At 32.7% G+C, this 16,234-nt stretch overlaps 1 protein-coding gene and 1 long non-coding RNA gene across 3 annotated transcripts; both read left to right on the forward strand.

Moving 5' to 3' along the window:
• Window positions 1–1,836: 1,836 nt before the first annotated feature.
• LOC146945457 (uncharacterized) lies at window positions 1,837–4,712 on the forward strand. Its single transcript, XR_015026391.1, has 4 exons — window positions 1,837–2,114; window positions 2,728–2,876; window positions 3,103–3,279; window positions 3,508–4,712. It is a non-coding gene; the product is annotated as an uncharacterized LOC146945457 (long non-coding RNA).
• Window positions 4,713–6,694: 1,982 nt separating this feature from the next.
• On the forward strand, window positions 6,695–11,436 carry LOC146945458 (uncharacterized). 2 transcript variants are annotated; one of them, XR_015026392.1, is made up of 3 exons: window positions 6,695–8,059; window positions 9,029–9,146; window positions 10,724–11,436. XR_015026392.1 is itself a non-coding variant. In XM_085743785.1 (2 exons), exon 1 carries the CDS (start codon window positions 6,896–6,898, stop codon window positions 8,045–8,047), a length of 1,152 nt encoding a protein of 383 aa, XP_085599911.1. In that variant the 5' UTR covers window positions 6,695–6,895; the 3' UTR covers window positions 8,048–8,059; window positions 10,724–11,436. The 2 variants fall into 2 exon arrangements, 1 of the variants encoding a protein (XP_085599911.1); XM_085743785.1 differs by lacking the exon at window positions 9,029–9,146.
• Window positions 11,437–16,234: the final 4,798 nt, after the last annotated feature.

A 16,234-nucleotide genomic window follows, 5' to 3' on the forward strand; every position in this document is an offset into this window, starting at 1 on the left:
TTTCAAGGTTCAAGCTACATTAATGAGCTTTTCACAAAATACCCTTAATTAAACTAGAATAACTAAAACAACACTTCTCTCTCTCAATAATTAAAGGATGTTTTTTTTTTTTAAAGAGAATGCAAAGACTAATTTCTTCATCCTCATTCAGTTATACAACAAAAACTAGAATAACTAAAACAACACTTCTCTCTCTCAATAATGCAAAGACAAAATTATACAACAAAAAAAAATTCTTCATCCTCATTCAGTTAAACAACAAAAAAATATATTAGATTACTCCATTATAGTATGTCAAAAACATGAACAAAAATTAACCATAACCCTGCCTATAATATGCAAGAAATTCGCAGCATCTTTGACAATTTAATATGTGTAAAATTAATCATAACCCGGACATAAAAATGATAACCCCACAACCACTTCTTGACGAAGCATAACAATTAACTGTGTTTGTTATAAAATTGGTTGAAAATTAACAGCGTGTGTGTTTTACAATTGGTTTGCAATTGACATTTGATGAAGCATAACAATTAACATAAACCTAAAAAATCACATGAACTATTGATAATTATACCTCATAAATCTCAATCAAGACATGAATAATTTTCTACCAAAGAGGAAAGAACTAAAGAACAATAGAAAGGAAAAGGAAAGCAAGTGCTTTGTTGTTGCTCTATTTCTACATAATTTTAAAAAATAAATAAAAAAATTGGGTCTAGGCTGGTGTGGCACTTGCCACAGCAGGCCCAAGCCAGGCCCGCCACTGGTTTGAACTCTGAATTCTCCACCTAATCACCTTAATTAAAAAGGGTTGAATTCTAGCTACCAGGCCTTTTGAGAAGGAAAAAAAAAAGACTATTAGCATAAACAATTTCAAGAAATTGGGATTAATTTCTATTTAGGGGTATTCGTGGAAAAAAAGAGTCCATAAGACTATTAATTGAATCCAATCGGAGGTTGGGTAGTTCAACTAGTTTGAGATAATGGATAAGAGTTGTTGTTTTAGGGTTCAAATTTTTTTCTTAAAGAGATTTTATAACACTATTATATTTTCAATGTTGAATTCGAACTCAAAACCGACCACTCTTTGATTAATTAGCTTATATATTAATGAGTTTGAATTAGATATCTATCACTTTCAAACATGATAATATATGATAGTGTAGCACAGCAACTTTATTTATTTTCACAAGAAATGTAGCAAAGTAATTTCATATTTATACTCATAAGATACCCATAAATGGGAATGAGAAGGACCACTAACTCCCCTCAAAAAATGGGAATAACCAGTTTCCAAAAAGAGAGAAACAAATAAAAAAAAGTGTCATGAGAGGTTTTTTGGAATAAATGACATACGAGAAAAATATAAATGTACCGATATTGAGAGGGGAATGTTTTGGGGTTTTATTTTTCTTCATAATACAAAATCATTCTTATTTAGGAAATTCAAAAATTGTATTGAAGAGGGTTTACATGAATTCAAATTTAATCTAAGTAGTTACGATATTCTTAAAATTAAAAATATATTAATGACAAACATTAATTAGTCTTTTAAAAAAATGTGAAAGATTTTACAATTTTCCCCTATATTTTCAACCCTCAAAGCTTTCCATTCCCCTCCCTCCAAACTCTCAAACAAAGCCTAAGTAAACAAGCTAAGGAGAAGAATTAATTAAAATTAAATAAAAAAATCATTCTTAGCGCAGCATTTGTATCTTAAAATAAGTTAGTGACTAGTGAACTCCTTCCTGTAACACTAGCACATATTGGTTTGTTTCATTTGGAACCACCATTTCTTTCAGTTTTTGATATGGATTATTTACACAAGTATGATTGGCCATCCAGCTTTATTTAGTGACTATAGTGTGCCACATAATATCAAATTGCTGATTCAGAATGAAGTCGCTGTTGTGCAATTTCTTCTCAATAAAGGTTTGAGAAAACAGAATGCAAGCTTTACTTACCCATTTACAGTGTCTGAGAAGTTGTTTCTTGACATGTATATAAAACGTTTTAAGAATGAGTCATCTTATCTATTAAAGCTTTATGAAGAACAACTGAATCTTGCGCACAACAGGGACAAAACTGGCTTGTCATGAATAATTTTTTAGGTATTTTAGCCATATTTTGTTATCTTGTTCAGTATTCGATTTGAATACTTTTTGATACAGACCATATTGTAGCTAGTTTAGCTAACTTGTTTTGTTTCCTGCTCAGACAAATGTTGGTTATGTTTTCATTGATATTTTTTCAAAATCATTATGCATCTTAATCTGAATCTAACACCTAATAATTTGCCAATATTATATGCAAAAATGGAAATTTTGTTTCATTTATGAGCATGGAATTCTTTTTTGTGAGTTGGTCATTTATCCTTCTGTGTTTGTTTAGTCCAAAAAATCTATAGCATAAGTTAAGCTATACCAGATTAGGTTATTGACTTCAAACATATTTTATGTTCCAGTTGCAATTGTAGTTGCTTTGCAAATACCAAAACTGCAAATTTGTGTTGACAATTGCACATGCAATGATCTTTCCGTTGCAATTGTGTAGAGCTCCCAAAACTCAATATTAAAGTAATAATGGTTGCAATTGTAATAATGTTATCAACTGCAATTACTCAAAACACTACGCACTTACATTGAAGCCATAGTCTTTAAATTGACTTTTTGCTTCTTGTTATTTTTACTTTTTGGCCTACTGACATGGATATGGTTGACTCAGGTTTAAATATCATATACACTTTGCTGAAAGAGTATGGACATGATTAGATACTTTCCTTGAGGTTAAATGATAAGTTCTATAGTAGTATCATGGAGCCCATACTTGTTCGATAAGTGTCTGCAAATAAAAGGGATATATATACCTCTAAGGTGAAGTAATATAATATATGGTTTAGAAGTGAATCAAATCTATTAGCAATTAGCAAGCAATTGGATATATTCACATTTTAATGAACAACTAGGAATTTTTATTACTATGTGGTCCCTTTTGAATGTAAATGGTTGTCAGTAAAATGCCAATTATTATTATTATTTTTTTTTTTAAATTATCAGAGGCTACATTAATTTGAACAGCAAGTTTCTTTGTCTTCTGCAGCAACAATGTAGACGTTTATTTCTTTCACCAAGCTCACTCAAAGAACAAGGTTGAAGAGAGAGCTACCAAGTATGTTGTGTCCAACCAGAGGAAGGGTTTACATTCCAATTGAAGTCCTTAAAGTACAAAGTTGGCATGGGCTTTATATTTCTGTTAATGCTATATTAAACTACACAGGTTAGTAAGTACATTGATGAGGCAGGAATATGCTTAGTGTTAGTAAGTATAGGTCGGCCTCATCGATTGTTGTTACCACTTTTGGGATTCTTTTCATCTTTGGTGTACCGTATATATGCGGCGCCTTTTGTAATTGGTCTTCTATCCGCGAGGTTGGTTGCTCTTTGCAACTTCTCGACGTGAATAAAATTTGCCGTTTCAAAAAAAAAAAAAAAAAAAACTACACAGGTTATGTTGTTTTTTACTTACATGAATGGAGTATGAATAATTGAATATTGTTGGAACAGTGGTTTTGATCAAGATAGCGTAGGGATAGGGACTCTGAATTCTTAATAGGCAGGAACCCAACTATACAAGGGATAGTGCATTTGCTAAAATTTTAAAGTATCTCATGAATGCTTAACATTGAACTCCATTATTTAAGCATTTATTTTATTTTTTCAAATTACGTTATCTCATTAATACTTATTTTTACTTTGAAGTTGTATTCAGATTTTTATTGTCTTTAAGTTTAAAGGACCAATGTATTCTTTAATGGACATGATATACTTTCATTGAGGTTGAATGATAACTTCAAGATAAGTATGTGAAAATATAAGGGTTATAGCTCTGTCTATCTAAGGCGCAGGAATTTAAATTATTAGTCATAGGATGTATTTGTGTTTTTACTGCAAGCTGCTAGTGCCGCCCATTAGAGTTCATGTACTTCCGAAAATTCCTATGTTTTCCTTATTGATTTGAAATTATTATCTGAGAAGTGCCAAAGTTTTCAAAAAAAATGCATCAGAGGCTACATAGATTTCAATTTTCAACCACACGTTTCTTTGTCTTATGCAGCAAGTCAGCAACAATGTAGATGTTTATTTCTTTCACCAAGCTCACAAAAAGAACTTGGTCGGACCAAGTACGTTGTGTCCAGCCAGAGGATGTGTTTCCATACCAACTGAAGTCCAATCCAGCATAATGAAGAGGGTTCTAATTTCAAACTTACCACCAACCCCTGAAACTGAAAAGTACATAGTTGGAACAAACTTTTTATTTATGTTAATGCTAACTTAAACTATAAATGTCATGTTTGTTTTCACGTATATGGAGTATCAATATTTTATTCTGAAAGAATGGTTTTGATCAAGATAACATAGGAAGTGGGACTCGGAAGTGCTGTTTGTTCACAAATTATGATTCTTTCAGATTCTGAATTCTCATAGGCAGACACCCAAATGTATGAGGAATATTGCTATTGCCAAAATTTGGATGTATCTTTTATGTGCATGCTTAACATTGAACTCGATTGTTTAAGCTTTAGAGTTAGACCACTCTGCCTAATGGTATAAGATGGTTATTGCATTTGTGTGTTAATTTTCATGTATTGTGACGCTTCTTACCGTTGAATCACAATATAATTTAATTTTAATTTCTGTTCTCAAACATCAGCCAAAATCCTCCAATTTTATTTCTCTATTTTCTACTCCCCCTTTTCTAATTAGTTCATTTCTTTGAAAGTCTACTATTGATTGGTTATATTCAAGGCTTGGCCTTTTTGAGAACGATTTTCGGGTATGTTTGGTAAGACATAATTTTGAGCTTATAGCTTGTCTTATAAACTTATTTGACTAAAAAAGATCCGTTTGGTAACCGCCACTTTCTCACGAGCCTATACCATATTTTTACTAGCATGTAATGGTTTTTGAATAAGCTAATTGAAGTAGCTTATATTTTAAAGCTTATAGCTTATCATTATTTATTTCTATTTTACCTCTGCAATCTTAATTGAAAAAAAATAAACATTAATTAAATATATAATTTTTTATGTCATTTCATATTTATAAGTTTGTTCAACCGTTAATTTTATCAAACACTACAAATTCAATCAGCTAGTTCATTCGCTATAAGCTAACTTATCAGTTATTTACTATTTTCTTTACTTAGTTTCATTGCCACCATGTACTTCAAGCTTGTCCAAAAGTGGAATCTCATTTCTATTTGATAGCCACTATGATGATCTTCGTGGGGAGCAAATCTTCCATAGTCACAAGACTATGGACACAAGTTTTTTTTTTGGTGATTGTCGGGGTTTGAACCCCGGACCTTGCATATTTTATGCATTGTCCAAACCAACTGACCTAAGCTCACGAGGACGTATGGGCACAAGTTTAAACTCTCTAATGTAAAAGCAAAATATAAAGTTACCTTTATCATTACTTTTGAAATAATTAAAAGAATAAGATGTGAAATTTATATTTTGTAAGTGTGCCTAAAAGATTTGTATTTGGACTTGTGACTATCTAAGAATAATCCCTTCGTGGGATAATGTTGTGGTGGTTGACAGACAAGTGGACGCAATGGTGGTCAGAGGGTGACCGTTGTGGTTATCAATAGGGTTGGGAATAGACCAGGCCGGCCTACAGGGGCCTATGGCCTGGTCTGTTTAAGTCTGACCTGGCCTGTTTATTAAAAAGGCTAGGCTTAGGCTATCAAAAAAGCATATGAAGCCTAATAGGCTGGTCTGTTTATGCATGTTAATAAAATTTATTTTTTATTTATAATAAAATATAATTTATATTAAACATAAAAATAAAGAAACAATTCAAATAGTGGACTTTTTAAATAGGCTTTAAAGCCTTATAGTGAAATAGGCTTTTAAGGCCTTATAGTGATAGACAAGTCTTACACTGAAATAGGTTTTGATGCCTATTAAGCCTATTTAGAAGTAGATAAAATGGAATGTTTAATGACTTTAATAATAAGTAGGCCTGTAAATAGGCTTTCAAGTCACGCCAAACTTTTAAATAGGTCAGGCCAAACCAAAAAAATAGGCCTATGAAAAGCCATAAGCCAGGCTCAGGCCTGAAAATTTTTTCGTAGGCCAAGCTCAGGCCTATCAAAGCCTGGCCTGACCTGGCCTATTCCCAACCCTAGTTATCAAAGGTGGTTGGAGTGGTGTTCAATGGTAGTAGCATTGTTACATGGTGGTGGTGGTGATGGTTAGAGTAGTGGTAGGTGATGATTAGTGACCATCAGTGGTAGTTAACTCTATACTATAACATTTTAATATTAAAAAGTGTAGGTTCCATGAAAGGACACGACTGCGTAAAACGTAAAACATCTCTTCTCTATAATATAGGTACTCCATCCCGTCATATTTATAAGCAAAAAACAATATTTTAATACGTTGATTAATGTATCTAATCTATAAATGTGATCGAATACATTAATTATTCAATATACCTAAAAAAAATATTTTTTGTTTATAAATGTGACAAGATGGAGTAATATTATCCCCTCAAAAGGCAAAGTACATATTATTATCGAGGAAAATGTCATCATTAGGGATGATTGTGTTCATACTTTAGAATGTATGGTCACATCTTTAGTTAAGCTATAAACGTCAAAAAAAAAAAGTAACCTCTCCTTCGTGTTTCTCTCATCATTTGCGAAAGCAGGAAGTGGAAACGGAATTTTGGAACCAACACAGGTTATCTCTATCTAACCTCTCCTTCGTGTTTCATTCATCTTTAGAATTTTGGGACCAACACAGGTTATATTTTCATTCATGTTTTTATTTTTGATTGGAAACTTTCGTTAATCTCAATTCACAATCTATCTATCTGTAACCATGTTTAAGAATATATTATGGCGACACAGAACAACCCTTCTAAACCCTAACCCTCTTTTCCAACATTACTCATTACCCTTTTCTCTCCATTTCCGCACCAACACTTCAGATTCAACCTCTTTTGCAGTCTCCTACCTCATCAACAACTTTGGCTTTTCCCCACAATCTGCTTCCAAACTTTCCTCCACTTACAATGTTTGTTTCAAGAATGCCCAAAAACCTGACTCTGTTCTCACCTTCTTTAGAAACTATGGTTTCTCAGATTCCCAACTACGTCTTACCATTTCAAAGGAACCATGGCTACTTTCCTGCAACCCTTCTAAAAGGGTTTTGCCAAAGTTTCAATTTTTTCTCTCCAAAGGTGCTTCTAACTCTCACATTGTTAACATTGTCACTAAGAACCCCAAGATCCTTAAAGCAAGCCTGAATAATAAAATTATCAAAGCCTATCAATTGATTTATAGATTCTTGCAATCAGACAAGGTCATTATTGATTGTGTTATTCGCAATCCATCTTTCTTTGGAGACGCTCGTGTGGTATCTAACATTATATTGCTGATTGCCAATGGAGTGGCCGACTCAAACATTAAAAGAATGCTTTGCGTAAGGAGTCAGGCATTTCAGACACCGACACATGACATGCTGAAATTGGTGGAGGAATTAAAGGATTTGGGTTTTACTCCTTCAAAATCAACCTTTGGTGTAGCATTGCTAGCCAAACTATCTGTAAGAAAAACATTGTGGGGAGAGAAAGTCGATGCCTTTAAGAAGTGGGGTTGGTCTGATGAAGATGTTCTACAAGCGTTTAGAAGGCAACCTCATTGTATGTTAACATCCATTGATAAAATTAATTTACTCATGAACTTTTGGGTCAATCAGTTGGGTTGGGATGCACTTGCCCTTGCCAAAGGACCAGCAGTTTTTTCTTTAAGTTTCGAAAAGAGGGTCCTTCCAAGGGCCTCTGTATTGCAATATCTTCTGAAGAAAGGTTTGCGAAACAAGAATGCAAGCTTAACTTGTCCATTTGTAGTGCCTGAGAAGCTGTTTCTTGATACATGTATAAAGGGCATTAAGGAGTCTTCTTATCTATTAAAGTTGTATGAGGAAAAACTCAATCTTGCTTACACCATGGACAAAACATGCACATCATGATTAGATTTTCAGGTATTTTAGCCATAATTTGTTATCTTGTTCCGTATTCGATTTTAATACTTTTTGGTACAGACTGTGATTGTAGCTGGTTTAGCTAACTTGTTTCATTGTTGGTTATGTTTTCATTGATATTTTTTCAAAATCGTTATGCATCTTAGTCTGAATCTAATACCAATATTATCGCAAAAGTTGAAATTTTCTTTAATTTATGGGCACATAATTCTTTTTTGCGATTTAGTCATTTCTCCTTCCTTGTTACTTGGTCCGAAAAATCTATGGTATAAGTTAAGCTATACTGGATTAGGTTACTGAATTCAAACTTATTTTAGGTTCCAGTTGCATGTAGTTGCTTTGCAAATAGCAAAACTGCAGATAATTGTGGACAAATGCACCTGTAATAATGTTTGCCGTACAATTGTGAAGAGTTCCCAAAACTCAATATTAATATAATAATGGTTGGAATTTTAATAATGATGTCAATTGCAATTATTCAAAACACTATACACTTCGTTGAAGCCATAGTCTTTCCTTACATAGCACTTGACTTTTTGCTTCTTGTTATTTTTACCTTTTGGCCTACTGATATGGATATGGTAGACTCAGGTTTAAATATCATTAGTTCATAGGTGTTATTTTGATATAGATATGGTATACTCAGGTTTAAATATCATATATTCTTTGCTGAAGGAGTATGGACATGATGATGATATACTTTCCTTGAGGTTGAATGATAAGTTCTATAGTAGTATCATGGAGCTCATACTTGCTCGATAAGTGTCTGCAAATAAAAGGGATGAGGAATGCTAGGGTCACACCCTCAAAACACTCATTATAACACACCCTCTCATGTGAAGCCACATCAGCCTTTTATTTTATTTCTTTACTGGCTAACGGTTAACCAAGTTCTGAGCCATAAGTTTTTTTTTTTGTTTGACTTTGATTGCTACATTCACCCTCAACACAACCTCTATGTCTTTGCAGATCTGTCCCTTGTCACTGCGTTAGCCTCCGTCGTCTCCTCTGTGAGCACTTATGGTCGTAACTGGTTCAATCGTCTTTGTCCTGAGATCTCTGTACCTTGTCACTGTGTTAGACTCAGGTTTAAATATCTTAGTTCATAAGTATTATTTTGATTAACTGCCATGGGTATGTACTATGTTGTCCATGTCCTGTATTTTATAGGACTACATCATTCACTGAACAAAAATTTCTTCAAGAACTTATTTTCAAGACTATTTAACTTTAAGGAACTCTTTTATATAACCACTTTCGCATATTTTCTCGTGCACAAACTGGACTTGTATAAGCTTGTAGAGTATTTTATGGGTGCAAGTTAACAGTTATTTAATCCTTCAACCTCTATCTAATATGTGACCTTTATTAAACCAATGTTTTACATCCTATTTTGTTTATGCACACATATAATTTTTTGGCTTAATTGCATGTTTGGCCCCTTACGTTTATTTTAGTTTTTAAGTAGGTCCTTTATGTTTTAAAATTTTAAGTTGGTGTCTTTGTTTTAAGAGTTTCAAGTTGGTCCAAAACGTTACTCATTTTGGAATAAGTTAGTCCCTTCCGCCACATAATATTGAGTTTAGTAAAAAAAAAAAAATTAAAAAATGTTTTAAAACTAATTTTGTAAGTAAGTTAAATTCCAACACTCATTTTTGGGCTTCAGCCCTCTTTCATTCCAAAAATAAAAAAATAAAAAATTCCAACACTCATATTCTCAGCCCAAACCTCTAAACGGCCAAGTGATGGAAGGGACTAACTTATTCCAATATGATTAACATTTTGGACAAACTTAAAGCTTTTAAAACATAAGGGCCCAACTCAAAACTTAAAATAAACAAAAGGGACCAAACATGCAATTAAGCCTATTCTTTTACCTTGTAAAGGAGAGATTTTTCCAAGTATCTCACCTATAAGGCAGCAAGAAGCTTCTGTTTTCAATATAATTTTTCAGATGTTGCATGTAAGATGTTATAAGCACTTTTAATTGGATAAATAAGGAAACATAAAGAAAACAATAATTGCTATGTTTCATTTGATTTAAGGCATATATGGTTTGAAAATATTTAGTTGACCTCAACCAAGTTATTTGAATTGTTGTACTTATCTTTTGTATGTGCCCTACTATGGCACTAAATCAGCATGTATTCTTTTTATGGACCTAATTATTTGAGTTTTTTTTTTTTCATTTTTTTTTTCAGATTTAATTGCTGTTTTAGATCAAATTTTTTTCTGTGTATAATCTTTATTGACCAAGCTTGTTGTTTGTTTGATTGACTCTTTACTGAAAGAGTATGGACATGATGATGATGATGATATACTTTCTTTGAGGTTGGTTATATGATAAGTTCTATAGTAGTATATGGAGCTCATACTTGCTCGACAAGTGTCTTCAAATAAAAGGGATATATTTACCTCTAAGGTGAAGTAACATAACGTATGGTCTAGAAGTGAAACAAATCTATTAGCAATTGGATATATTTATGTTTTAAAGCTAGGAATTTTTACTACGAGCTGCTAGTGCCGCCCAATATAGTTCATGTGATTCCGAAAATTGCTATGTGGTCCCTTTTGAATGTAAATGGTTGTCTGAAAAATGCCATATTTTTTGTAATTATCATAGGCTACATTGATTTGAACAGTAAGTTTCTTTGTCTTCTGCAGCAACAATGTAGATGTTTATTTCTTTCACCAAGCTCACACAAAGAACAGGGTTGAAGAAAGAGCTACCAAGTATGTTGTGTCCAACCAGAGGAAGGGTTTACATTCCAATTGAAGCCCTTAAAGTACAAAGTTGGAATGGGATTTATATTTCTGTCAATGCTAAATTAAATTATATAGGTTATGTTGTTGTTTTACTTACATGAATGGAGTATGAAAAGTTGAATATTGTTGGAACAATGGTTTTGATCAAGATAGCATAGGGATAGGGACTCGAATTCTTAATAGGCAGGAACCCAACTATACAAGGGATGGTGTGATTGCTAAAATTTGAAAGTATCTCATGAATGCTTGTCATTAAACTCCATTATTTAAGCATTTAATATTATTTTTTCAAATTACATTAAGCAGAAGTTGTATCGATGACATAGGAGAAGTTAATTTGCTGCTGTTGCAAAATACCAGTCACACTCAGTCGTGGAAAATGATGTCGTACCAAGCAGAAATGGCTTTTTTGAGTTGCTTAAAGAACTGGAAGTGATAGTCCTTTTTTTTTGTTAATAGAAGTCAGTTGTTATTTGTTGCACCTATCATGTAATTAGAAGCAGTTGTGATGAGTGAAAGAAGCTCAATTCATTAAATTCAAAATGAGTTGCAATGATTCTGAGTTACAACTAATTGGGGGCACCTAATATGGACCTCTTTTACACTGTTCAGATCACTTTTCCATTTCCTCTTCTGTTTCTTCGTTCCATCTTCATTTCACATTGTATATCCTCCTTCCATGTATGTCCTCCACCCACGGTCCTTATTAATTGACCGATTGAATATATTTGGTTTTGATTAGAAATTTTGTTGTTAAATTTAGAGTGAAATGTATATAATTTTTATGTGTTAATATTTTCTGTGGCTTTAAAAGAATTTGAAGAAATTTTAGGTAATAGGTAATTAGAAATAGAAATTCATTTTTCTTTTAACAAAAGTTGTTATGTATGAATATATACAATTATTTGCAATATCTCAAAATATGTGGATTACCCATTTAAATGATATATACTCGCGCGAATATGAAACATACACGTAAATCGTATTTATCTAACAAGACAAGAACAAATATCATAATGTCTGCGTTCATGGAAATCATTGCTATCCCTAGACTGGTGATACAAAAGCCATCAAAGAGGTCAAGTGTTTGCGTCAACATGATCAAAGGAGAAACACTCCATCAACCGGAATTGAAGTGCTAAATAAATCAGAAAAATGTTATATTATAAATAAAATGATGAAATTGAAATTTAATTGATTTGAGTTTTTTTTATGATAAACTCGTGAAATAAACTTAATTTATGGTTTTCTAATTTCCTCAATATAGAAATAATTTTATATTGATTCGGATATCTTGTTTTGTTTTAGTTTAGATCAACATCCCTTTACTTTTTAAATTTGTTTTGGCTGCTCAATGTATCCTCCGACTCGAAGCTAAAGATTAATCCTTTAAGATATTGTTATTCATCAGCATGGTAAATGTTTGGAGCAACCATTATTATTTTTGGAGGTGTAAAATTGATTTTAATGGTAGGTCTTGAGTAAAATTGATTTTGTTTATAAAATTGATTGATTGGAATTAACTTGAAATTGAAATTTCTAGTTTTGAGTTTCAGCGTAATTTAAATTTTTAATTTTAGTTTCAAAGATCTGTTTAAGTAGCAATTTTTTTAGTTTTTAAAATATCACTTCACAATCTTTATTTTTTCATTCAATTGGGGTCTTACCTAACCAATGTTAGGAAATGAATGATTTTTTTTTCTTTCTAAAAAGAGACATTAGTGAAGATATATATAAATAAATGGAATTTAAATTCAATATGGAAAGGAAAACACAAAAATACAAACATACAGTCTAAGCCATTGAATACTTGTCCATGAGCCTCTATCACTCTCCGCTTCTGGACCGTCATCTCCTTCATAGTATTTGTGTCCAGTGCTGCTCTTGATCTCAAGCTCGCTTATGATCTTGGTGTGGTTCCACACATCATCACTGTTTTTGTTATGTTTCTCTCTTATATTTCTTCTCTCTACGTTATTTCATGCTACCCTAAACTCAGGTTCACCTTCTTCCACACTCCCACTCAAGAAATGGACCCAACCATCAAAAGCAGTCACATTGAGGCTTTAGAGATGATGGCCAAGGTGAACTATATAGCCTATAATATGGCTTTATTCCACGGTCGTATCGCGCGAATCAACCCCTTCATCATCAATGATCCTCTTACTCATCGCAACTCGATTCACTTCTTTTTGGTCTCCACTTACATCCCCTGGGCACTCAAGCTACTCATCAGCGTCAAGGCTGTCAGCCTCTCCACTCTCTGGATCTGGATCGTGGTCTGCACCATGGCATTTATGTTCGGTTTATATCTCCAGATCAATCTCGGATTTGGAATACTAGATGTTTTTGTTTCTTTTATTTTTTGTTTATATTGCTACTGTTTTGTACGTTTTTTTTAGGTAGGTTTATTTTGTTTTTTGCTTTAACAAGGAGAAGACTAATTATTGTAAACGTTTTTTCACAATCATAATGATGTAGAAAATACCAATTCAAATGGAATGGATTCAAAACGATATTACTGTCTAGATCGGGTTTAAAAATTTTATCATTTTCGTCCATTAAATAATATTTAATTACTTGAAAAATTTCCGTTATTTCCATAGCATTGTTTTGTTTGGATGGCCATATACTTGTAGTTTACACTGTGCAATTATGTGTTGTTTTGTGTAAATAATCCATATCAAAAACTGAAAGAAATGGTGGTTCCAAATAAGCAATAGTGTCCTTGTGAGATTGCAAGAATCTATAAACTAATTGATAGGTTGGGACTATATGATTTTCCAGGCTTCAAGCAAGAATCAAGGGGGTCTTACTGACAAGGTTAACAATGTCAGAGGTAGAAGCACCTTTGGAGAGAAAAAATTGAAACTTTGGCAAAACCCTTTTGGAGGGATCGCAGGAAAGAAACCGTGGTTCCTTTGCAATGACAACGCGTATTTGGGAATGAGAGAAACCATGGTTTCTAAAGAAGTTGAGAACTGAATCAGGTTTCTGGGCAGTCTTAAAACGGAGCTTGTAAGTGGAGCATAGTTTGGAAGCAGATTGTGGGGAAAAGCCAAAAATGTGGACAAGGTATGACACTGCAAAAGAGGTTGAATCGGAAGCGTTGGTGCAAAAAGGAAGAGAAAATATCATCTGTGATTGGTACTGGTAGTGATGAAAAGGAGGGTAAGGGTTTGGGGTTGGCAAGAAAGTTAAGAAGGCCTTGTGATAGAGAAAAGCTGAACGACGATGTGCAGTAAACATTTATTCAAATGGATCTGACGGAAGTAGTGTTAAGTTGAAGGTGAAAACGAAGAAAGATGAATGAAGGAATAAGAAAGAATACCTGAGTTGGGTTCGAAAATTTACAAATGCTCAGCTGTAGACGCCACCGGAGGAGACTCAGCCGGAAAAGTGTCACCGGAGGAGACTCGCCAGGCCAGGAGGTGCAAAACTTTTCCGGGAGAAGGGGTGCAAAACTTCGAGTGAAAACTTTCTTTGTCGGTATGGCTTGAGTGGGTGGTGACTGATGATGAATCTCAGTCTCGGAAGAGTTTCTCCGGTAACGATGAATTTTGGCTCCATAAAATTAAAACAAGAGTAATGATCATCCATTTGATGACAACTTTGTTGACAACCTTGTTTTTCTCACTTCTTATTGGTCAAAAACAATGGAGAGAGAAAAAGGAAGAGAGAGGATAACAACATCATGTGAGTATGAGAGAGAAAGTTGTCCAAAAGTTGTCAAAAAGTGGTTGTCAAAATATCATTTCTCTTAAAACAAATACCCTCTCTTTTTAATAATTACTCATTAACTATGAAGGCCGGATACGAGATACGATACGGATACGATACTGTACCGATACGCCAATATGAAAAAATTTCAAAAATCAAGATACGATACGGCTGTGATACGTTAATAAAAAATTATATAATTAAATATAAAATATACTTGTAACCATTTTTTTTTTATTATGCAAATATATTAACAAACAAAACAAACCAGTCATAGTCTTTCAAAAAAAAAAAACAAACCAGTCATAGGCTCGTAGCACATCAACATAAATATAAATAATATTGATGATTAAGAGAGTGATGATTAGTCAATTACATTCACAATGTATCCCAAAAAGAGCACCATCAGTGTTATACTATATCCAAAAGGGACATTGTTAGTGTTATACTATATCGACCCAAAAAAGAAGCACTATATCCAAAAAAAGAACACATCAATACTCAAGAGTTAAGTTATTTTACTTAACATTAATTGGGAAATATCGGGGCAGGTATCGGTGCATTATAATTATCAGATACTCTCCCGATATGTATCGGAAAGTATCAGATAATTATTTTTTTTAAAAATAAAGTTTAATCTTCGGATACTCTCCTAATACGTATCGGGAAGTATCAGGCAGGTATCGGTGCAGGATACGCAGAGGATACGATACGTCACCCATTTTGAAGTATCGGGGCTTCACAACTCATTACTCATAAGATAAAAGTCTCACAACTTTACCAGTAACGTCTATCCCTTAATAACTGAGCCATTTATCAAAAAAAGTGTCCCAAAATAACTGAGTCATTTCAATTTTCAATACAATATTAACTACTTTTTCCCCTTTATAACTCTAATTAATACCACTTTCATCATTCCCAGTTCAATATATACCACTTTGGACCAATACTTAACAAGAGCAATTAAAACCACTTTTCTCTCTCCTTTATTTATACTTTTTTCTTAATATGTGTGAAATGAGAAAATGACTCGGTTAATTCGGGACGGAGTGAGTATTTCTAAAGTGTGAAATTATAAGACTTTTTAGATTTTTTTTCTCTTTTTATAAAACCTATTTCCAAGTTCTAACTGCATTAATTGTTTTTTGTTTGTTAACGAGGGTCTTTGGGACTATTTTTAAACATTATAAAATAAATAAATATTTTGATTTTTAATACATTTTTATAAATAATCTCTATTATATACATTTACCTTATTTTTTTCGATAGTACACATGGCATGGTTATATTCTAAGGTGCATTTAATGTTTTATTTGATTTACACAACAAGATGTAATATGCTAGAATTCTAAGGTGCATTTAATTTTTTTTTATTTACACAACAAAATGATATGAATTTTGGTAACTGAAAATTGGTTGATAGGAAGATACTTATTTTGAAACCGTGTGATTGAAACTAGAAATTTGCCAACCAAATGGTAATGTACTCTGTCATTATTTTGTTTTAATAAATATTGTGTTCTTATTGTGAATAATCAAGTAAAAATTCTATGGACCGAAAATCAACTTAAAATAAAAAATTATTTTTTCGTTACAGGAAAAAAAATCTAATAAAGATATATAATATGAAATGCTCATATTATATAAGACTTATTTAGAGTCATTAGCTTATTTTTGGGAAAAAAAAAA

Source organism: Medicago sativa, chromosome 2 (assembly GCF_051527215.1).
Source record: "Medicago sativa cultivar Bolivia chromosome 2, Bolivia_mono, whole genome shotgun sequence".
NCBI classification, from domain to species: Eukaryota; Viridiplantae; Streptophyta; class Magnoliopsida; order Fabales; family Fabaceae; genus Medicago; species Medicago sativa.

Bases quoted from the DNA above. Each gene is read 5' to 3' on its own strand.
- LOC146945458 (XM_085743785.1), top strand. From the start codon at position 6,896: ATGTTTAAGAATATATTATGGCGACACAGAACAACCCTTCTAAACCCT.